This window comes from Pyrus communis, chromosome 8, assembly GCF_963583255.1.
Source record: "Pyrus communis chromosome 8, drPyrComm1.1, whole genome shotgun sequence".
Lineage (NCBI taxonomy): Eukaryota > Viridiplantae > Streptophyta > Magnoliopsida > Rosales > Rosaceae > Pyrus > Pyrus communis.
The window spans coordinates 7,685,744-7,709,883 of NC_084810.1; the positions used below are offsets into that span (position 1 = coordinate 7,685,744).

The 24,140-nt window shown below is 38.3% G+C and overlaps 3 protein-coding genes and 1 non-coding gene across 4 annotated transcripts; 2 read left to right on the forward strand and 2 right to left on the reverse strand.

Moving 5' to 3' along the window:
* Positions 1–2,674: 2,674 nt before the first annotated feature.
* LOC137742878 (classical arabinogalactan protein 7-like) lies at positions 2,675–3,046 on the forward strand. Its single transcript, XM_068482823.1, has one exon. The coding sequence runs from the start codon at positions 2,675–2,677 to the stop codon at positions 3,044–3,046; it is 372 nt and encodes a 123-aa protein (XP_068338924.1).
* An 8,093-nt stretch (positions 3,047–11,139) lies between these two features.
* On the reverse strand, positions 11,140–11,211 carry TRNAM-CAU (transfer RNA methionine (anticodon CAU)). The gene has a single exon. It is a non-coding gene; the product is annotated as a tRNA-Met (tRNA).
* A 56-nt stretch (positions 11,212–11,267) lies between these two features.
* On the forward strand, positions 11,268–13,396 carry LOC137742699 (vacuolar protein sorting-associated protein 22 homolog 1-like). The gene is made up of 7 exons (XM_068482634.1): positions 11,268–11,394; positions 11,478–11,588; positions 11,827–11,962; positions 12,074–12,228; positions 12,709–12,816; positions 12,938–13,027; positions 13,141–13,396. The coding sequence occupies exons 1-7, from the start codon at positions 11,344–11,346 to the stop codon at positions 13,240–13,242; spliced, it is 753 nt and encodes a 250-aa protein (XP_068338735.1). The 5' UTR covers positions 11,268–11,343; the 3' UTR covers positions 13,243–13,396.
* LOC137742698 (fatty acid desaturase 4, chloroplastic-like) lies at positions 13,355–14,700 on the reverse strand. Its single transcript, XM_068482633.1, has one exon. It carries the CDS (start codon positions 14,672–14,674, stop codon positions 13,733–13,735), a length of 942 nt encoding a protein of 313 aa, XP_068338734.1. The 5' UTR covers positions 14,675–14,700; the 3' UTR covers positions 13,355–13,732.
* Between the last annotated feature and the right edge of the window lie 9,440 nt (positions 14,701–24,140).

The following is a 24,140-nucleotide window of genomic DNA, read 5'->3' on the forward strand; positions in this document are numbered from 1 at the left end:
CATACAACATAAGTGGCATACATGAAATCGTTACAAACAATGGTGACATGAACAAATTTCATTTTTAAGCAAGAAATATATATACCTAGTTAGAAGTGACATAATGACTTTAGTCCCCTCAGTGCATATAAATGTTATATGTGTTGCTCTACACCAAATTCAAGTACAAAATAACTTGGAAGCTATTATTGACACACCTCGATCCTGATGTCCCACGGACATCAGGATGGTTGGATGCTAGCCGATACTCGAGGGTGGCAAAAATCATTTATTGAAAACATGAGAACTAAAATATGAATAAGATAAAAGAATTTAAATATAATTAATATGCAAATTAGGAACGTGTTCAAAGTACACAACTAACTAGAACACTAAAAGAGACAATATAACATAGAAGGAATAAGGAATGGGTCCTACACCAAGATGACCCGAATATGTCGATGCGGAAATACCTTGATGCCGGAATTGTATGCCTCGATTATTAGTTAACATGAGTGAACCAAGTTAATATATATATATATATATATATATATATATATATATTAAACTAAATAGATATTTGTGCTATGATCCAAGTAAGTCTTGATATATATATATATATATATATATATATATATATATATATATATATATATATGATTTGTCCTTGTTGTATCTGAAACATCTTGTTTTTTTTTTTTTTTTTTAAACATAAGGAGATAAAAGAAGCCACTGCAATTGTCAAAAATATTAAAGCTGACTAAAGGCACAAAAATGGAGCAGAAACTGTTGAGAGTTATCATAAAACGGGTACCTCGACCGGGAGCTAGATCATATGTGCAATGTCCGGTAAGGCATTCTTCTCATAGCAAGACAAATATATCGAGTCAAAACCTAATGGAAGTTGAACGGGCTATATAACCTATCTAGTCTTCTATGCCCTCTTTGAAGGGTTAAAAGTGGATTGACTCAAGCACTCCATTCCCTTTCTTACAAGAGAATCAGTCAATTCCACTTGACATTTTCTTCTTTCTTTCTTTAACAAAATCTCACTTGGACTATGTTTCATGCTTGCCCTAAAAATGATATGTCTACTTGATTATCAAAATCGTTTATTTTAACATTATAACAATCAACCAAGTAGAAAATGGTTTAATCATGCTGATGATACTTTATCGCAGAGACTAAAAGTAATCATGTTTGTGCATTTTAGTGCAGGTTCGATTTCCATCAATCCCGCTCCCTCCTAACAAATAACAAGTTAACTTTAAAGCTATTGTTCCTTAAAAAAATGGTTTAACCATTCGGTCTATTTCTTCATGTACAAAATAATTCTAATCCTATCTAACATGCCCTACTTTAGCTTCAAATTTTCCAAAGAGAGATTTTTATTGTATCAATCTACATTTTTATGGTTTCTATCATATTTTATTAAATAGATATCTGTGTTATGATCTAAGTAAGTCTTGAAATATATATAAAAGATTTGTCCTTGTTGTATCTAAGAAATCATTTTTTTAATATAAAAAATAATAAAGAAGCCATTGCAATTGTCTGGTGAGGCATTATTTCCCACAGCAAGACAAATACATCGAGTCAAAACCTAACAATTGAATGGAAGTTGAACGGGCTATAACCTATCTAGGCTTCCATGCCCTCTTTGAAGGGTTAAAAGTGGACTGACTCAAGGACTCCATGCCCCTTCTTACAAGAGAATCAGTCAATTCCACAAGACACTTTCTACTTTCTTTCCTTCTTTTCAAAATCTCACTTGGAATAAATTTCATGCTTGCCCTAAAAATGATTTGTCTACTTAATTATCAAAACTGTCTATTTTAATATTATAAAAATCAAACAAGTAAAAAATTGTTTAGTAGTGCCGATGACACTTTATCACAGTGACGGAAAACAATCACGTTTGTCATTTTGGTGCAAATTCAACCCCCACAAATTCTGTTCCTTTCTAGAAATGAACAATTTAACCTACTAATGCTATATTGTTCGTTAAAAAAATGGTTAAACTGTTCGATTTATTTATCTTTTATTTTTATAAAAAAAAGTACGATATTCATTAATTGAGAATAAAACGTACAAAAGTGAAAAGATAATGTGCATAAAAAGACTTCGATAAAAACCTAGCTGACATGCCCAACCTTAGCTTCAAATTTTCCAATCTGGCACCAAGATTGAAAGAAAGAAAGATTTCCAAAAGAAAAGAAAAGTCCAACTAAAATAAAAAGAAAAGTCCAACTAAAATAAAAGAAAGAAAGATTTCCAAAAGAAAAGAAAAGTCCAACTAAAATAAAAAGAAAAGAAAGAAGCGAATCTGCCAGATAACCTACCATCTGCACCGTCGGATAGTTAACCGTTAGAGGCTGTAAAGCATACATCCAACGGCCATAAAAGAACCAGCCCAGTCCAATAAACAAAGCGTGTTTCGGCCCTGAGTTGGTAACACGTTCTCTTCACCGACCTTCAATCATCACAGAGAGAAAATCGCAACCGTCCAACGGCATTCTACACGCCACGCGTCTCCTCCCCCTCCCTCTATATAAACCCCGATCTACTCTCCTTAAACCCATCTGCAATTCGCCTCTCAAACCCTCACTAGACTCCTCTCTCTCTCTCTCTCTCTCTCTCTCTCTCTCTCTCTCTCTAAATCTCTGTTTGAGTTTCTCTCTTTCTCTCTCTACAAATGGCTCGATTCAGCGGCGTCGTTTTGGTGCTTATGGCTGCTCTGTTGCTGGCTTCGACCGGGGCGCAATCCCCTGCATCGTCGCCAGCCAAGTCTCCTACGCTTTCTCCCAAACAAGCTCCTGCCGCCCCTTCTCCGTCGAGCACTCCACCTACTGCCGCCGCTCCTTCTCCTTTGAGCACTCCACCTACTGCCGCCGCTCCTTCTCCATCGGGCACTTCACCATTGAGCACTCCACCTTCTCCCCCATCGTCGTCTCCGCCTACTTCTTCCTCCGAGGGTCCCCTTCCTGCTAACGGTGCCGTGTTGAATACGTTCTCCGCCGCCGGGTCTGTGGCCGTTGGGATTTTCGCTGCTGTTTTGGTCATGTAGAGAATCGGACTACAGGGTGGAGATGTTTATGGACTTTTGGTTAACTTTGTCAATTTATTGTGTATGGATTCATTTATTAATTTATTTTCCATAATATTAGATATGTAGCACTGTCATATGAAATATAAAGGGACATTTTTCTATCCATTATCAATTCAATATTTCTGGTTTTATAAAATTAAGTCCTGAAATATTGAAGAATTGCAGTTTGATTTTGTGGCCTTTTAACTGACTAAAAGCTACATTTGCAATCAATTTGAAATCATGGTGTTATTTCTAATCATAACAATCACATTTTATCATTTACAAAATTTAACCTAAATAATTTGTCTCTTTATCATAACCTTTTTTTCTGGGTCCATGTTTGATCCTGCTTTTCGAAAAGCGCAAACATTCATGGAAATGAGAACTTTTATGGATAGCGTAGACACATATTATTCGCTTAATGTGAGTTTGTAATTAAGTAAGACATTAAATTAATATAAATCGAATGAGTGAGTGATATGTTATCACTTCATGTGATGTCCAAATTAAGCATGCCCCAAACCAGTGATATGAGTTGAATGTGTAAATGGTTTATTGTCATCTCACATGTAGATCAAATTAAGCACGTTCCAATCTCTTGAATTAATAGAACAGACACCACCTTTAATTGGTGGGTAACAAATCATCTTTATGCGAATGGCTAAAAAACAGTTTTTCTAGTCAATAGTCACGACCCCATCACACATGTTCACCCAACAAGTGTGCAAAACCCAATTTTACCTCCTACTCAAAAAATTGAAAACCCTAGCACCTAGCAGTCCTCCTCCCTTGCCACCATGCCGGATTCGTCCACCAGTCCGACTGCTGGCCTCCTCACTTTATCTAAAACATTAAAAGTAGGGCATTATTACCATTGAGGAGCTGTTTGATGTCTCATTTTCACTCAATTAGTAATATAAAAGTTGATGTTGGACAAAATTTTTAACCATCGCACCGCATCAACAAAAAACTGTAAACCAAATCAAGGATGTAGTGAGAGAGGAAAAAAATTAAGTAACACTCAATCTAATTTCAATTAAAGTTCACGGAAGGAGGGTGAGATAGACTGGGATAAGGCTAGAAGCAGCGAGACTTGTAGGCAGGGTCGTTTCTGAAATTTTGAGGACCTTATGTAGAAATTATAAACGGACTCTTTTGGTTTCGTATCTTATTACATAAACTCATCAAAATGTACCAAAATAATAAAAAAAATTACCATGTATTAATATCATAATTGTTCACTATCCAAATACAAATCTTCAGCAACAAATGATATTAAAAATGTGAAATAAAAAATCCACATATTCTTTCCTTAATCTCTTTTATCTCCTTAATCTCTTTTGTCTCTCAGTCCAAACAAGAAATAAAGTATCAAATCACAAAGTTATATATCAGCCAAAAGTTGGGGGCCCTGTGCAATTTCACAAGTTGCTCCCCCCTCCCCCAAGCCGGCACTACTTGTACCTTGTAGGGGGAGTTTGATTATCTTCCCTTGTAATCTTTCTCTCATTCCCTCTCCTCCTATTTAAACTGTTACGATTACGCTACGTCAACATTTTGTATTGATTTTTTTATAGAAAGGTAAAGACAAAAAGGAAAGTGTGAGAGGAGGGGAGGAAAGGAGAGAGGATTAGGAGGACAACTGATGGTTGGATATGATGACAAGGTTGTGGGTTTCTTAACTTTTTGTGTTGGTTCTTAATTTTTTAAGGATAGTATTATCCATACATTTCTTTTTATTTTCCACACATCATGTTAATTTTTGTTATTTGATCATCTTCAAATGATTGATCTGATGATCGAAGGTGGAAAGTGATGAGTGGAAGGTAAAAATGAGTGTGCAGATATCACCACCCTTTTTTAACATGGGTAAAAATTGGATTTCAAAAGACACAAAAAATAATGGGTGAACTTAGATGTTTTGTGGTGTGTAAATAGAAAACTCTATAACAACAAAAGTTTCCTAGGTTGTAAAAACACTTGAAGAAAGTGAGGTTTCACACCATTTGACAATATGAAGAGTAGTCTAACTACTTATAAGCACATGCAATGAGGTCTCTTCTTTCCCGGATGTGGAGTTCATAATCTTAATACGACCGAATTGAGATCCTCACTGGGTCTCACACTATGGAGCCCACAGACACAATGGAGCACGTGCGACTGTTGGGCTTTGTGTAACATCCCACATCGTCCAGGGGAGTGATCCTTAAATGTATATTCCCATCCCTACCTAGCACGAGGCATTTTGGGAGCTCACTGGCTTCGGGGTCCGTAGGAACTCTGAAGTTAAGCGAGAAGGGGGCTAGAGCAATCCCATGGGTGGCCCACTGGGAAGTAGCTAGTGAGCTTCTAAAAGGCCTCGTGCTAGGTAGGAATGAGAATATACATTTAAGGATCACTCCCCTGGACGATGTGCTTCCCGGGCCCGCTCCACCATCGTAGCACGATATTGTCTGCTTTGGGCTTACCATTCCCTCACGGTTTTGTTTTTGGGAACTCATAAGCAACTTCTCAGTGGGTCACCCATCATGGGATTGCTCTAACCCCCTTCTCACTTAACTTCAGAGTTCCAACGGAACCCGAAGCCAGTGAACTCCCAAAAGGCCTCGTGCTAGGTAGGGATGAGAATATAAATTTAAGGATCACTCCCCTGGATGATGTGGGATGTTATATTTGCACATAGGACAACCTGCTCTAATATCATAAAGAAAATTGAGGTTCCAATATTAAATCAATTGACAATATAGGGAGTAGCTCAATTACTTAAAAACACATGTAAAATCCATTTTTTTGATGACGAGGGATTCATAATCTCAACAGCACTTTGATGCATCTCTCTTTAGCCAATATCCTTTTTGAAGCCCTAAGACCATCTCTAGCTCATGGGATAAAGCTTAAAATATAAGCTTTAAAACCCCCAAAACCATCTCCAATCATTGGGCTAAAACAAGCTCTGGGGAGAAAATATTTTTCTAGGCAAGATACCCGTTAGGATTTAAGCATGGCTTAAATTATTCTGGACCCACGAAATTGTCATATTTCAAACCTTATTTTGTTTTTTTACATCTAACTGCTATGATCAAATGAGATCAAATCTAAGGGTTAAAAAAAAAAGATTTGATGGCCCAAAATTAAATCTAACATCTAAAATAATTTAAGAAAACTATTTAAATCAAATTTAACTTAAAACTTTATAAATACCTATGTATTTGTATGCTTTTTAATTACTTATCGGAATTTAAATATTTTTAAATTAAAATGTTCATAAAAATTAATTAGAATAATCTACATAAATTTTATTTTTAAAAAGAGTTACTGTCACATCCCGGCCTGGGCATGACCACTTTCCTGGCCCGCTCCACCACCGTAGCACGATATTGTCCGCTTTGGGCTTACCATTCCCTCACGGTTTTGTTTTTGGAAACTCACGAGCAACTTCCCAGTGGGTCACCCATCTTGGAAATGCTCTCGCGCATTACTCGCTTAACTTTGGAGTTCCTACGGAACTTGAAGCCAGTGAGCTCCCAAAAGGCCTCGTGCTAGGTAAGGATGGGAATATACATTTAAGGATCAATCCCCTGGGTGATGTGGGGCCCGACGTCCTCGTCGGCACACACGCGGCCAGGGATTGGCTCTGATACCAAATTGTCACATCCCGGCCCAGGGCGAATCACTTCCCGGGCCCGCTCCACCACAGTAGCATGATATTGTCCGCTTTGGGCTTACCATTCCCTCACGGTTTTGTTTTTGGGAACTCACGAGCAACTTCCCAGTGGGTCACCCATCATGGGATTGCTCTAGCCCCCTTCTTGCTTAACTTCGGAGTTCCTAAGGAACCCGAAGCCAGTGAGCTCCCAAAAGGCCTTGTGCTAGGGAAGGATGGGAATATACATTTAAGGATCACTCCCCTGGGCGATGTGGGATGTTACAATCCACCCCCCTTAGGGGCCCGACGTCCTCGTCGGCACACCACGGCCAGGGTTAGGCTATGATACCAAATTGTCACATCCCAGCCAGGGCGGGACCACTTTCCGGGCCCGCTCCACCACCGTAGCACGATATTGTCCGCTTTGGGCTTACCATTCCCTCACGGTTTTGTTTTTGGGAACTCACGAGCAACTTCCCAGTGGGTCACCCATCATGGGATTGCTCTAGCCCCCTTCTCGCTTAACTTCGGAGTTCCTAAGGAACCCGAAGCCAGTGAGCTCTCAAAAGGCCTCGTGCTAGGGAAGGATGGGAATATACATTTAAGAATCACTCCCCTGGGCGATGTGGGATGTTACAATCCACCCCCCCTTAGGGGCCCGACGTCCTCGTCGGCACACCACGGCTAGGGTTAGGCTATGATACCAAATTGTCACATCCCGGCCAGGGCGGGACCACTTTCCGGGCCGGCTCCACCACCGTAGCACGATATTGTCCGCTTTGGGCTTACCATTCCCTCACGGTTTTGTTTTTGGAAACTCACGAGCAACTTCCCAGTGGGTCACCCATCCTAGAAATGCTCTCGCGCACTACTCGCTTAACTTCGGAGTTCCTACGGAACCCGAAGCCAGTGAGCTCCCAAAAGGCCTCGTGCTAGGTAAGGATGGGAATATACATTTAAGAATCACTCCCCTGGGTGATGTGGGATGTTACAGTTACCAAACCCAAACAAAAAAAAAAAAAAAAAAAAAAAGAAGGGGCTAAAATCATTATTTAATAATTTCAGGCTAAAATTTTCAGCCATAAAGATCATCTCCTACCCATGGGATAAAACTTAAAATATAAGCTTAAAACACCACCCCCCCCCCCCCAAAAAAAAAAAAAAAAAAAAAACATCTTCAACCATTGGGCTAAAATAAGTCTCGGGGAGAAAATATATCTGTGGGCTAAATTCTCCCCAAGATTTAAGCCTGACTTAAATTATTCTGGACCTACCAAACTGTTATATTTCAAACCTTTTTTTGTTTGTTACTTATAATCTAACGAATATGATCAAATCTAATTGGGGGAAAAAAAAAAGATTTAATGGCCCAAAGTTAAATCTAATGTCTAAAATAATTTAAATCAAAATTAACTTAAAACTTTATAAATACCTATGTATTTGTATGATTTTTAATTACTTATCGGAATTTAAATATTTTTAGATAAAAATGTTCATAAAAATAAATTAGGATAATCTACATACATTTTATTTTCAACAAAATTACTAAAAAAAAAATTAGGTTAAAATCATTATTTAATAATTTCAGAGTAAAATTTTAAGTCATAAGGGTCAGAGGAGAAAAGTAGTTTTCTGGGTTCTGGATTAAATTTTTAAACTTTATCCCCAAGGGTTGGAGATAGTCTAAGGGTTGGAGAAAAAAAAACAATTTTTGGGTTATGGGTTTAAATTTTCTGGCTTAAAATTTTAAACTTTATCCCTAAGGATTGAAGATGGTCTAAGTATTGAAAACTAAATTGATTGCCAACTTGATCAATTACAAACTTGTATAGCACTTATAGACCCATTTTTCACCCATTATATTTTGGTAATTGATTAGTCCAACACTTGAATGTTGTAAAATTTTAAAATAATCAAATTTGACAAACTTATTTTTCTTTTTGTCGGATAGATAAATGAAGCGAAGGGGTTCAAATTTGAAGCATCTTTTTACCACTAAACGAAGAAAAATACCAATTAACCATAGAGCTCAACGTATCATAAAACTTAGATGTTCTTTTTGGTCGAGGAGATATCTGTAGATAGTAATCTTCTGATTCACGAAGCTCCCATGGAGCGAATGGGAATAGTAGTTTTCTCGACGATGATAGTTTCTCAGAGAAGAAATCCAATACCAGCATGTCAAGGAGAAAGAAGAGCAACAAGGGAAAGCAAAAGAAACCAGTTACTGGTAAAGCATCTCTCTCAACCGTGATGTTTTATTATCAGGCAGTACTTGAGCTTGGAAGCATCCTTTTTGGGAACTGCAAGTGTTCTGGGATGGTTAGGCCTCATGCTCGGAACCCTTGTCTATACTCGTTACTTAATGAAGATGAAATTAAGAAGAATCCTCATGTAAATACAATGTATTCCCGTTAATATTTCTAATGCCAATAGATTTCCTTTCGTTGAGATTATTGTGTTGATTGTGTTTTGATCGTGATCCATGCAGGTTGTCTCATGTTGGTTTGTCTATCTTGACACTCCTAGATATGTTTTTGTTCCCACTAAGTGAAATGTTTTAGGTTTTATTCTCATCAAGAATTCACTCGCTCGGGTTTTTCATTTTTTTCCTGCTCTTTTCTTTCTCCAATGGTTGTCCCTTTCAAAAGTAATAATTTGATCCAATCTCTCTACTTCCAATAGTATAATCAGAGAAAGAGCTCCGGAATGCACCGACTCTTCTTTCCCATAAGTTAATAAACCGACCACCCCCTCTATTATTCCTAATTCTTCAAATAAGAGCAAAGTCATGAGAAAACGAACCTATATATTGTCAGACAAATTCCCCGAAGAAATAACATATCAAATATTTCTTGGTTTGCCCGTCAAATCTCTACACATATGCAGCTTGGTGTGCAACTCATGGCGGCCTCTAGTCAGAAACCCTACCTTCATTCGCACGATCTTCAGCCGGACAATCCAAACAAACCTACCCGACTTTCCCCTCCTATTGATGGCTTTAGCCGAGAGAAAGAACACCAGTAGGATCTACTCTTTGCATCGGGATAACTCGGATTTCGGTGAGTATGCCAAGCTTGTTAATCGTTTTGCTTACGATAAAGAACCTATCGTCTGTGAAACTTTTACTATTCAAGCTAGGTTTTTCGACATGAGCGGGACTTGTAACGGCCTCGTATCCCTTGTTTCAAATGCTAACTATTTTGACTGCAAAGCAATCGTAATTTGGAACCCTAGTGTTGGAAAGTTTGTGGTTTTGCGAGACCTAGCGTTAGCCTAGCCAGGCTGGATTCGACTAAACGTGTAGCAAGTTATGCCTTTGCCCATGACTCGTGTGACAATGACTACAAAGTTTTGAGAATAAGTCATTTGAGTGGACCTACGGAAGTTGAGGTTTGGTCGTTAGCCAATTCCTCCTGGAGAAGTGTCAGTTTCATCGAAGGTTTTGTTTCGTTCCACGAACCTGCTTTCATCAATGGTCCGTTCCATTGGACTCAGCTTTTCGTGAACCTTGCGTTCTTTGTAGTCGAATCTGTAAGGCAAAACGGATATGATTATCACATGTAGGTGATGACAGAGTATGGCGTGGTGGAATCGTGGACTAAATTGTAAACTGTTTGCCTGCAGAACATGATACAGAGAAGCCGTTTATTTCTCAAAAGAGTGGTGAATTAGTGCTCAAAATGGTCGACGGCCGGGTCATATGGTCGACCCTGAGACCGGACAAGCTAAATAGTTTAGAAAGGATGGATGTGGCATGTGAGTACTACTTCATGGATTCTCATATAGAGAATCTCGTCTTACTTGACCAACCGAATGTAATTTCGTACCGAGGATCAAGCAAGAAGTAAGCTTATAGAAATGTGCCTTCAAATGCATATTTCCAACATGCAGTGGTGAAATTTAATTAGTTTTCAGTCGTGGATTGAATTCCCCGTTTTTATGGACGTACAGTTTACGCTTTTAATTGGTGTCACCAAAATCTACTATGGGCATGCTGGTTTGCTTTTTCACGCATTCATATGTTGGTTTGCTTCACGCATTCATATGTGTGGCATTCACACCATATTTTATAATAATAATAACCATACCTAATTTTATGCATACACATAATTTAGTTTGCGAAATAATTTGTGCACACCTGTTTTCTCTATATACTGTTTATCTATATCTTTTTAACTCTTATTTGTGTCGGAGAAAAAAAAGTCTCTCTTTCTTCAATTCTGTCAACATTTGTAACTTAAGTTGAAATTGTTAATTTAAAAAAAAAATAAAGGCCAAACTGTTACTAAACTGTCATATAAAAGGCTCTTAACAACTTCTTTCTTACTCTCTAGATTTTAGAGTTTCTGCAAATCGGCAATAGCCCGTTAATTACGCTCAATCGACGGAAAAAAAAAATCATAAAAAATAGAATGGAATATATCAGAGCCAGGTTTCGATCCTGGGACCTGTGGGTTATGGGCCCACCACGCTTCCGCTGCGCCACTCTGATCGTTGACAAATTTACTCCCAACAATATATTTAAACAAATTTTAGGTTACTAAGTTATTGCTTGGGAGTTGGCTTTCCGTACTACTTTCCTCTTCTCAGCTCCACTGAAGCGGGTAGCGGAAGAAGAAGAACCATGAGGAGGAGACCTGGAATCGGCGGCTTGCAGACCGCTGCCGCCGCTAGGGTTTGTGATTTTTCTTCTTCTCCGCCTTTGATTGCGGCCACTTGTTACCGAGTTCAATTATCCAATCCTTGCTTTTCTTGCAGGACCAATATCGTCAGCTGGGCGAGAATGTTGCCAAGATCAGAACCGATCTCATGAAGGAGCAGCTCACCACTTTCCGAACCCAGTTGGAAGATTTCGCTCGAAAGCACAAGGTCCCATTTTTCTTCTCAATCAATCACTTTCAATACCAAATTAAGTCAAAATTTTTATATTGTATTCGATTTACATTGGCTGTTTGGCAAGTGTTGGATTGCCCAGGCAGATAGGCCTTCTTTTTGATCCATTGCGTCTCGGGTTCAAACCCTCTCCCCTCTCCTTAGGGTAGCTTAGAGTAGTAATATCGCTTCAAGATAAATAATTTATATTGACTGTTTGATACGGATGGTGCAGAATGACATTCGAAAGAACCCAGCTTTCAGATCACAATTTCATAACATGTGCACCAAGGTAGGAGTAGATCCATTGGCATCCAATAAGGGCTTTTGGGCAGAGCTTTTGGGGATTGGTGATTTCTACTATGAACTTGGTTGGTATCCGTCTCCTTAATCTCTTTGTATATCTTTGATTGGGTGGGAATTGTTATGGTTGCTTCGGATATGTAAGTTTGTTCTAAAAGGGAGTGGATTTGGTTAGACAGGGGTGCAAATTGTTGACATTTGCTTGGCAACAAGACCCCTCAATGGGGGTTTGATCAACCTGCAGGAACTATGCAGTCTGCTTCGTCAGAGGCGGAAGAGTGATCGCGAAGCTGTTTCCGAGGATGATTGCCTGCGTGCTATAAGCAAGCTCAAGGTTACGTGGCTTAGCTTGTCCTTGCATAACATAGGGGAATAAGTTTTGTTACCAGGGTTGATGACAGTAGCAATTGTTCGAGTATAATCTCATTTTAAAGAAGAGTTAGCTTTAAGTTTGTTACTGCGGCTGTAGGTAATCGGTGGTGCTGTTTAGTCAGAATTGGTTTGTTGTGAGATTAGGTACATTTAGCAGTATGTTACTGATAGCTATATGATACCCTTTCCTCTGTATTGCAATTCATTCAGTACATGTCAAAGTTTACAATTCCTTCTTTCTAATAGGAAATAATATTTTTGACCTTCAGATATTCAAACTCTGTATTTCATGATCTGTTATCATGCTATCGACTCTTAAGAATTTCACACTTTCCCTTAAGCAGTCCATCGTATCATTTCCCTGCAGTAGGCAGCACCATACTAGCATGATTATAGCTTAGTGAAGCATTGCATTGCACTCACATCTGTTACTTGATTCCAGGTATTGGGTAATGGTTATGAGGTCATTTCTATTGGAAAGAGAAAGCTCGTTCGTTCCGTTCCAACTGAGTTGAACAAAGACCATAATGAAATTCTAGAGCTAGCCCAGGTTCCAATTTTTGTTTTATCGTCCTCCTAACTTCACCTGGAATAACAGTTTCAATAATCTTAATTTTCCTTTTATCGTCTAGATTGATATTTACGGTTATGTTCTGCTTCTGTTCTCTTAGGCTAAAGGCTTTGTGACTGTTGTTGAGGTGGAGAGACGGCTATCTTGGACCACTGGCCGTGCAATCGATGCCTTTGACACTTTATTAGATGTAAGTTGATGACATTTAGTAATCGACTCATATAGGATCCTCTCTTTCCCTTTGGTCTATTTTAAATGTATAGTAGGATTCCCTTGGCTTAATAAAACCATTGATTTTCTCAGGAGGGTCTTGCAATGATTGATGATGGTCACAAAGATGGTGTCCGCCGATATTGGTTTCCCTGTGTATCCTCCATCTCCACTCCAGTAGGAGCCGACGGTTAACAAACACAAGATTTCTCAACATACTGAAGTTCGAAGGGTTAAATGTGCATACCCAAAGATTGCTGATTTCTCTATTTTCCGTTTGTAACACTAGTTGGTTCAACAGTGTTGCTGGACAATGTATTTCATCGTATAAAGACGTTTGCGTTTGAAAGTGCGTGTTTTCTTGGTACATGAATATTGAACTAGATGAAGCTGATACAATAGCTGGTGATCATATACAGACATCACCTAATCTTTTGAAAGAAATACTGCAGCGAGTGAATAATATTGTGAACCGAAGAAATGGTGGGTAATCGATTAAGGGAAGGTTTTCTGCACTCCCCTATTCACCTCCAACATGCCTTTGTTTAGTTCCGTCCGTTGTTTCTTCCTTGATTTATTCAATACAATGGCTAGAGAAAACAGAGGAGAGTTGGACGTAAAAATGTGAGTGCGGAAATCACCCATTTAATTAAAATCCCCAAAAGAATGTAAAGGTAAAAAAGGTTCATTGGCCTTGAAGTTGTGAAGCAGTCTCAGTTTCTTCAATCCATTCAGAGCTAGGTTCACTCCAAGACCTGGGTCTTAACCCTAACTTAAAAAATAAGACCATCTCCAATGCCTCGAAAACCTTCTGCTGGTCCAAAAGCTCATTCCAAACCCCACTCACAATGCAGTAATTGTTGTTGTAAGGCTGCCGGTGGTGTGCCGCGTGTTGCGGCCGCGATACCAAGACGCCTAAATCTTGCAAGGCCACCACAACTGGCGGCAGGCGGCTCTTGGTGCCGTGTGCCCAAGCATGAAACTGTTGGCTAAACATAATGGAGCCAGAGCACACTGCAACAAACCCATTAACTACTGGATCATCACACACTAGGTCTATAGGAAGCACAAAGAAAGTCACCACACGAGCTAGGGCATGTAAGTTGTTGGCAAATTGGCGCCTAGTGATCGTCCAAGGCCACTTGTGATGGCCTTGGAACGCTTCGATCTGGGGACCAAAAATTGGAGTCGAGGCCCCACCATAATTGTCAATGCCCCAATGGTACACTCCAGACCCGAGGTCTGCCAGCACATACCCAACCAAGCCTGCCAAAAAGGGCTCGAGCCATATGTGTGAATCAGCTGCACAAGTTACGGATTTGGCTAGAGAAACTAGGACTGTTGTGCACCCACTAGCCACCCATGCACGGTGAGACCATGTGGATAGCAAACTTGGGTCATTGGGTTGAGGAGGACGGATGGTGGTGTCTGTGAGTAGGGCGGGTGAGGGCGAGGGTGAGGGCTCTAGCAGTTGCAGTGGTGGTTTGAGGACTAGCTTTTCAGGGGCGGGATTCGCCTTGGTGGTGGAGGCGGAGCAATGCACGCTAGTGCGGAGGATTGGAGAGTGGGATGTGTGGAGTTGGTTTATGGGACTTGGGAGGAACTTGGTTTGGGTTAAGATAGCCATTGGAGGGTGCTAATGAGAGACAGTATAAGTGGCTAACTGGAGGCAATATATGTATATTTGTCAAGTTTGGAGGAGTGGTTGGGAACGAAGGAGGTGGTTCTTGTGGTGGTGAGAAGCTGTGGAGAAATGTTGTGGTAGGCATAGGGTAGCGTGGGTTTATCAACTCCTCAACCTCCTTGTTGTGAATGAATTTTCACGAACAACGTTCTTTTGGACTTAAAATGTCACCCTCCCCAATATAAACATCAAATATTAGTCTCATGATTTCCTTCATTTTTTTTTTTTTTTTAATACATGTATAGAATGTATCTCACTACATATTGATGGTAGATTGATTTTCTTACTTATACAGTCCCAGTACCACATGAAATGGTAGCGTACTTGTGGCTCTTAAGGCAAATAGTACATTGACGTAGAGTTGGTGACCTAAAGAATGCATCTCATGGGAGTTTGGATTCGGGTTGGGGGTTCCAAACCTTTGCTTGCGTTCCATTAGACTAACTCCTTGAGGTTTCCTTTATCATTTTAATCTTCATGCACTCAAACATGTTATATTATTAAGATTTAATTTGTATTTCTATAGAAATAAAAAGCTATGAGTTTAAATGATGTATTTAAATGCGAAAGTTCAATTAACTTGTAGCTCAAGTAATTAAAAATCGCAGCTTGGAAACACCTCATTAACAAGAGAGCATCATTATCTCCTTATTAATGGTGATCAATTTGAAAACTCATGTCATGCTTTTCACACAGCACGAGCTACCTTTGACAGCTTACAGATTACAGACGTGGAAACATCTAAGTCTTACATATGACAGATTACAGACGTGGAATCATCTAAGCCGTTGGATTGGTTTGACCGAAGGGACGAGTGCGAAGGAAGAAAAACCCAGTCCTTTGAATTGTGCGGTGGCTCATGAGTGTGTGGAGTTTTATTTTATTTTATTTATATTATATTTTATTTTTTATTTTATTTATTTATTTTTTATTTTTTAAACAATCAGAGTGGCGAAAGCATAATGTCCATAACCCGCCTTTTTAATCGTTATCACTTCTCTATGAAAAATCACTATCGCTTCTCGTAAAAAACCAAGAACAAAGATGGTATTTTAATTGCGTGGTGGCTCATAACTCTCACCTCATAAGCAAAGCATTTGAGATGTGGTGGTGGTCCTTTTCTCCTCGTTGAGAAGCTTCTTGCAAATTAAAGGATTGCTAGTAAATGATAAGGACACACTTGGCATGCAGTTGACGTCGGATATTCGTTTCCTCAAAAGCATCTACAACTAGCATGATTCTCCAATTAGATCACCTTTTATACGGCATCGTTCAAATGAAAATTCATGTCAATATATACTAATTGCTCATCAATTTTAGAATTAAAAATAATTAATTGCTCATCATTTAGAATTAAAAAGAATTAGAGCATTTGGTTCTTGAATTTTGGCCTAATTGAAGCTTTGATCATTAAACTAAAAATTCAAATCTTCTAGCTAGAAAATGCGATATGAGATAGGTGTTCAGGTGGTTTTCTAGGATTCACAAAATGAAAATACTATTATAAATTTCATCCAAGATTCCAAAATAAAAAAGTTTAAAAGGCAAAATAATTGATGAAAATTCTAACAGAGTTATAGTTCATTTGAGTAGCATAATTATAAATTCATCCTAAATAAGAGTTTAAAAGGTAAAACATGGATGAAAATTCTAAAAGAGTAACCTAAGAACTACTACTACACATTGTAATTTGTAATAAGTTTATGGACCAATATTCACAGAATTTTAGTTTAGGGATACAAACTCCAATTAGACTAAAACATATAGACCACTGCTCCAATTGTGACATCCCACATCACCTAGGGGAGTGATCTTTATATGTATATTCTCATCCCTACCTAGCACGAGGCTTTTTGGGAGCTCACTGGCTTTGGGTTCCATGGGAACTCCGAAGTTAAGCGAGTAGCGCACGAGAGCACTCCCATGATGGGTGACCCACTAGGAAGTTCTCATGTGAGTTCCCAGAAACAAAACCGTGAGGGAATGGTAAGCCCAAAGCGGACAATATCGTGCTACGGTGGTGAAGTGGGCCTGGGAAGTGATCCGCCCCCGACCGGGATGTGACACCAATTATCTTGTAAAATTAAATTAAATTTGTAGAAGAATAATGGATTTCCTAAACAAGGCAATATTATTGATGTTCCAAACTATGACGTTGAGCTGAATGCAAAAACAGAAACTTTTGTGCGTGTCGTGGATTTGAAAAGTTTTAAGTAAACACCATAAACAAGACATTACACAATCGAACTTCTGCGAAGATTGATGATAGAATTTTTAGTACCTACTAAAAGAAGGTTAAAATCACACAAATATTTGCAAGAGTACTCAGATGTTATTGTATAGATGCTCATGCAAGGTCGTTCTCCACAAAGACTATTTGAATAATATATGTAAAAATAATTCCTAATTAACTACCTAAAACTAAAAATTTAGAAATATGATTTGGAAATTGGGTAATATTAAAAATGAATTTTAATTAAAAACAACTAATAAATTCAGTCAGAATTAATATGATAAAAGAAAAGAGTTTTTAAATACCAATTTATAAAAGCACTAGGGTTCCACCAGCACCTAGCAATCCTATGTATTTTTACCAATTACTTATGATCTACACATGCCACTTTAAATGTTAGGTTTTCCTAATGTATATTCTACTTGGAACCTCCAACATAGAACGTATATCTAACATGCAATATGTCTGAATGTTCAGATCAAATATGAACATGAGAGACTCATTATGTTTTGTGAAAACCCTTTGAAAAACCATGCAACCCTTAAGACGTGGTGTTCATCTTAAGCAAGATTACATTTATCAACCACAAGAAGCCAGCGTTAATTTCAGGGGACCTTCCGACCAAATTTGTATCAAATTACTTTTCTAAATATCCTAATGGTGATCAGGCATTAAGACAATTAGATAGTTTAAGCATAATGATTAATAATTCAAAACACTATGTTTTAGAATTAAAAATAAAAAATAAAAAGAATTAATTGCTCATCATGTAGAATTAAAAAGAATTAATTGCTCATCATGTCGAATTAAAAAAAATTAAAAAAAATTAATTAAAAAAAATTAAAAAGCATTTTTAAAATTGCTGCCTGCTTCAATTTTAGAATTAAAAAGAATTAATTGCTCATCATGTAGAATTAAAAAGAATTAGAGACTTGAATTTTGGCCTAACTGAAGCTTTGATCATTAAACTAAAATTTCAAATCTTCTGGTTAGAAAATGCGAAATGAGATAGGTGCTCAGGTGGCGTTCTAGGATTCACAAAATGAAAATATTATTAAAATTTTTTATCCAAGATTTCAAAATAAAAGTTTAAAAGGCAAAACAATGGATGAAAATTCTAAAAGAGTTACAGTTCATTTGAGTAGCATAATTATAAATTCACCCTAAATAAGAGTTTAAAAGGTAAAACATGGATGAAATTTCTAAAAGAGTAACCTAAGAACTACTACTACACATTGTAATACGTTCATGACCAATATTCATGGAAATTTAATTTAGAGATACAAACTCCAATTAGACTAATATATATATATATATATATATTAGAGCCAAGTGGTTGGTAATTGCATTAGCATCTATCTAATCTGTTTATTGTTATTCACATACTTGTATCTTATCTGCATTTCTTAATCGTCGGTCCTCAGTTCTTCTTTCTTCCAGCCAAACAGTAAGACGTGGTCCAAACAATAAGTCCCAGGAGAGGCATGAGCGGAGCGCATGAGCGGGGGAAGAGTCTAGACATACGAGGAAGGTGAATCTTTTAAGTCTTGCATATAGTATACTTGTTTTGTGCATTTCATGAGTAGATTATTTAGATCTAGTTCAATGGCCAGCACTAGCTCTAGATCCACCTTAGGAACTATACCTGACATTGTCAATGAAGAACAAAAACTGGATTTTCAAACAGACGAAAGTATTGATTTTTCCGACTGGAACATTCCAAAAGTTTCAACCCAAAATATTTACAAGAAAAAATGGTCTTTGACCTCTTTTAAATCCGAACATCACGTCAAAACAGTTGAGAAGGCTTATGCTCTTAGCAAAGAACATGAGACTTGTCAATTGTTTTCTCCAGAACAAATCAAAGCGCATCGCAAAAACGGTCATAACTATCTTCACATTGGTTTAGTTCAAATCGCTGTTATACCTTTAACGCGAAAAGGTCTTAATACGTCTATTCTTTTATGTCTTCGTGACGCCCGATTTACTGATTTTAACGATAGTATTCTTGGAATGATTGAATCAAGTCTTTATAACGGACCTATCCATTTTGATTGTTTTCCAGATCTCACAATAAGTCTTTCAGACCCACATGTTTTAAAAGCTCTTACTCTCAATATCAAAACCTCTGGGTACCAAGTCCTGGAAGGAACACAACCTTTGGCACTTATTTTTAGAAATTATTACAAAGTCACTGGCACAAACATGAATTTTCAAGCTTTGAACAAAAGTCCTCGCGACCACACTCTTTTAATCCAAACAACCCAAGAAAGCGCAAACATAAGAGTACCAAGAACCATTAGGTGGTCAGACATCAGTCTCCCCTCAGATTGGTGTTTAATTAATGAAAGTAAGCCGGTTTCCGTCCAAAACAGCCTCGTTAATCTCGACAACATTGAACAATATTTTGATGGCACAGTTAAAATCAATTTTGATCGTCCAGCAAGAAAATCTTGTGAATCAGTTTTGTCACACAAATCTTTTACTCCTAGCAGACAGTCTTTTTCTGGATCCACGTCAACCGATAGACTGGGTCGAGATCAAGATTTGATCAAATCTTTAGTAAACAAAAAGTTAAAAGAGCAGGAAGCTGCACAACAAGATCTAGTCAATGATTTACTCAAATTAAAGTCTGTCGACACTTCTTCACAAGTTGCGCATCCTGTTTATCATCCTCCAAACCAAGAAGAACCCACTTCTCCAACTCCTTCTGATTTTGAAACAACATCGGTGAATCACCAATTACTTGTTTTAAACAAACCACATAAAATACGATGGAGGAAGCTTAAAGCTAACATCGCTTCTGAGGAAAACATCCCCAGAAGAAATATTTTTAGAAAAAAGTATTGTGATGAAGAAAAGCTAGCCATATATGCCGAATGGAAAGCTTTTGTAGAACAATACCAATTTGAAATATCTTTCTTTGATTTTATTGAAAAACATTATGAAACAAAAAACAAAGTTACGGTTGTTACCAAAGAAAATTGGGTTAAGGAAGACAAAACTTTGGTTTCCTCTAGTCATCCTCCCAAAGAAAATATTTTGATTTCCACCGGTAATACCAACATTCCCGCAACTCCTTTCAAAATTCCAAAAGAAGATTCTGGTTTTAAACCTGTCATTGAACAGAATAATTTTACAAACCAAAGTTTTCATACTATTGGAAAACAGTTAGACAAAATTGAAACCAAAATCGACAAATTGTCTCAACCAAAATCTTTTCAAAAAGAAAAACCTTTAGTAAATTTTACTGATACTGCTTCAAGTTCCACTGCTTTAAAATCTATGACTACTTTACAAAAAATTGATCATATGCTCACTGAGCTCAAAAAAGAAAAAGTTGTTAATGTTTTGCAAAACAATGATGTTTCTGTCGAAGAAGAAAACACATCTGATCCAGATTCTTCTCAGGACACGGAAACTAGTTCTGCTATTCAAAATATTGAAAATGCTTTTCACAACATTGATCTTCAACCAACTCTTGATTTAAAACGTATTCGTACTCATCCGGTCAACCCTACTTCTCTCACAAAAAACTGGTATCCCAGGCCAACTCCTCCTGACCTTCAATTTGAAGAACGAAATATTCAAAATCAATTTTCAGTTTCAGCCGACAAACTTTATGAGTGGAACATAGATGACTTATCCGAACAAGAACTTTTGAACAAACTTCAACACATGTCCATGGTTGCTAATAGCTACATTTCAAATCACAATTTTACACAAACACAAATCGTTGATCTTCTCGTCACTGGTTTCACTGGAATGCTTCATTCTTGGTGGGAGAAGCACTTAACTTCTCAGTCCAGAGATGAAATACGCTTTGCGGTCAAAAAAGATGAGGAAGGATTTCCCATTTTTGACGAAACGATAGGACAGGGAATACCCGATGAAGTAAATACTTTACTTTATACGATTATAGAACACTTTATAGGAACACCCAGCAACGTTACTATTCGTATTCACGACCAACTGAGTAATTTAAGGTGTCCAACCTTAAGTGATTTCAGATGGTATAAAGATGTTTTCATATCCAGAGTTATGCTTCGGGAAGATAGTAATCAACCTTTTTGGAAAGAAAAATTTATCAATGGTTTACCAAATCTTTTTGCTCACAAAATTCGAAATGTTATATATATATATATATATATATATATATATATATAGACCACTACTGCAATTATCTCTTAAAATTAAATTAAATTTGCAGAAGAATAATGGATTTCCTAAACAAAGCAATATTATTGATGTTCCAAACTATGATGTTGGAGAAATTTTTCCATTGTTCGGGCTCATTAGTTGACCTGGAGTTCCACCCATAATGACTTGACACCTGTAAACATTTTTCATAGAACACGCTGTTTAAGAATTAAAAAATAAAACATATTGGGGTTTAGGCCCCACTAGTCTCTTATTCCTCTCTCCCTTCTTTAGGAAATGCCTTTTCATCACTATAGCACCAACCTTCTCTCTTCCCTGTCCATCGCCGTCTCTATGCACACTGCCAAGCAAGCAATCTCCGACCAAATCGTCACCACCACCTGCATCCGAACGTCCTCTACTGCCACCACCAAGATCACCCACTCGATGTTGATGCCTTTCGCCCAACAACAACATCATGCCCACCACTACGAACACCCACCCGAAACTCCAGTCTTTATCACCCAACTGAAATATGAATTTGATACCATCTTCTTCTTCTATAGTCTTTCCCAACTGAAATATGATTTTAAAAGAGATGGCATAAAAATTTTGAAATTAATTGTTGAGTTATAATTTTAAATAATGATACACCCCGATCGAGATCAGGGCATGATGGGCGTCACGTGGAAGTGATGTAACCATGTGCACATTGCGGAAGCTAAACATAATAATAAAAGTACGAATAAATAAAAACCAGCTATACACAACGTAAGAACCTACATGTGCAAGCATGAAAAATAGAGCACGAAGACCTAATGCAGTCCAGAAGAAACAATACTACAAAAACACACCCAAAGGTGGTCCTACACTGGTGATAATCTGTCAGATATGCCGAGGAAATCCTCTGGGGAGCCACCAAAAGTGCTATCCAACTAGAACTTGGAGGGGCACAAAACAAAAAGTGTGAGTGGGCAAAAACAAAGCTTTTCAAAAACCATTTCATAAACAAGTTCTAACCCCTCGCCGTAAAACCTGTATACTTCCCAAAAAAGTAGAATATACATATATATAAGTCATGCTCAGAAATATGCCATGTCAAATGTCTCTAAATAGAATGCAAGTGCTCAGGAATGTCAAATCAATGTCATGTAATTTGTCAGCCGAAGTCACCTAACGTGACCTGTACGGCTGAATCTAGAGCTCAAATCTCCATCTCACTAACTATACCTGCACACGAGTCGGAACCACCTAAAGTGGTCTGTACAACAGGACTGGGTGTAATATAAGTACGCTCAAGTGCTACGATCACGTGAAGGCTGGGCGAATAATCGCGGGTCACCTACGAGTCGGAACCACCTAAAGTGGTATGTACGACATGACTGTGCACCTAACTTGGATCCAAGATGAGCGTGTGGTGCGGGAGGTGAACATCACGTGAAGGATTGTGCCCAACTCTGGGTGGGAGCACTAACATCGGGGGTGTAGGTTATGAGCTTTCTATGCATCTCAAATCACTACTAAACATAAACATAAACCATAACTTACCTGGCACTTACCTGTGCGTCCACAACACCAATACACATATATATATATATATATATGCAACTAATAATGCGTAAATAGATGGCAAACAATAAGCATGACATATAAACGAATAAACGTTTCATTTCACTTTCTGGGAAAAGTATAAGTATATAGGTATATACGGAAAACCAAAAGCCCACTCACTGGTATGTAGAAGGGTCGTAACCCCCTTACCTTGAGTGACCGCGCTAGTCCTCGGGATAGGTCTCACCTATATGCGAAACAACTATAAAAACGTTAATTTTAAAACACACAACCAACCTTATGAAATAACTTCTCATACAATGCTTAAATGGAGTGTATGAATACACCAACGTGATCTACTCAACCTCAGGAACATCCCCATATTTTTAGAAAAAATTTCCACCGCCGCACGCGCCTCCACGCGCCGCCCACGCGCAGGCACGTGCCTGGCACACTAACGGCGTCAGTTAACGCCGTCAGGAATATTCCGTTAACTTTAACGGATTCCGTTAACGCCGTTAGGAATATTCCGTCCAAATTGACGGAATATTCCGTCATCTTCTCCGGCGCCGAAAAATCGGGAAAACTTTAAAACCTTGTTTCTCACTCGTTTTTCAACCAAATTTCACAAAATTGGTACCAAAATGAAGCTTACAACAAGAGGAACAAATCCATACCACTTTCAAGCACCAAAACACACGGGATCTCACCGGGAAAACACCACCAACTCCGGCCAACCTTGTAACTCACGATCCCAACGTCCAAAACCTTCAAACGAACCACCCCGAGCCTCCTAAGGACCTCACCAAGCTTCCTACAAGCTTGAAATTCCCAAAAACACAAGAATTAACGTGTGCATGAACAGTGACCAAATAGGGGTATCCCGAGTTCGACGTGAAAACGAAGGTATCCTTACCTGAAATGGGTATGGTTGAACTCCTACGGACCTCACGAGCATGAATATGTAATTTGTTTCCTCGATCTGTGAAGGTTTGGATGTTTTTGATTGTTGTCCATACAAGAAGGATAGAAATGGGAGAGAGAAAAGGCTTGGGACAGGGATGCAGGACTGGGAAAAGGGTGATGGGGTGTGGGAAGGTGTGTGTGGTCCAGAACTAGCCAAACAAAACTCAAAACAACCACACAACGAAACCAACAATAATAGGGGCAAAAACGTCATTTCACCCCTACGGTTCGAAAATCCGGAACGGGCTGTCACAAATAATGTAAATGTAAAAATCTTGGATGTTTTTGTCAGAGATTGCTTGGTTGCCGGTGTGCATGGAAACGGCAAAGGGAGAGGAAGAGCAAAGGCTGGCTGGTGTTGAATTCATAAAATGCCTTTCACTTTCCCGAAGAAGGGAGATATGAAGGAGTGGGTCCAAATCCCAATATGTTTTTTTTAATCTTTAAATGGTGGGTTGGTGTTAAAATGTGTATAGGTGTCAATTCAAGATTGGTGGAACTCCAGGTCAGCTAATGAGT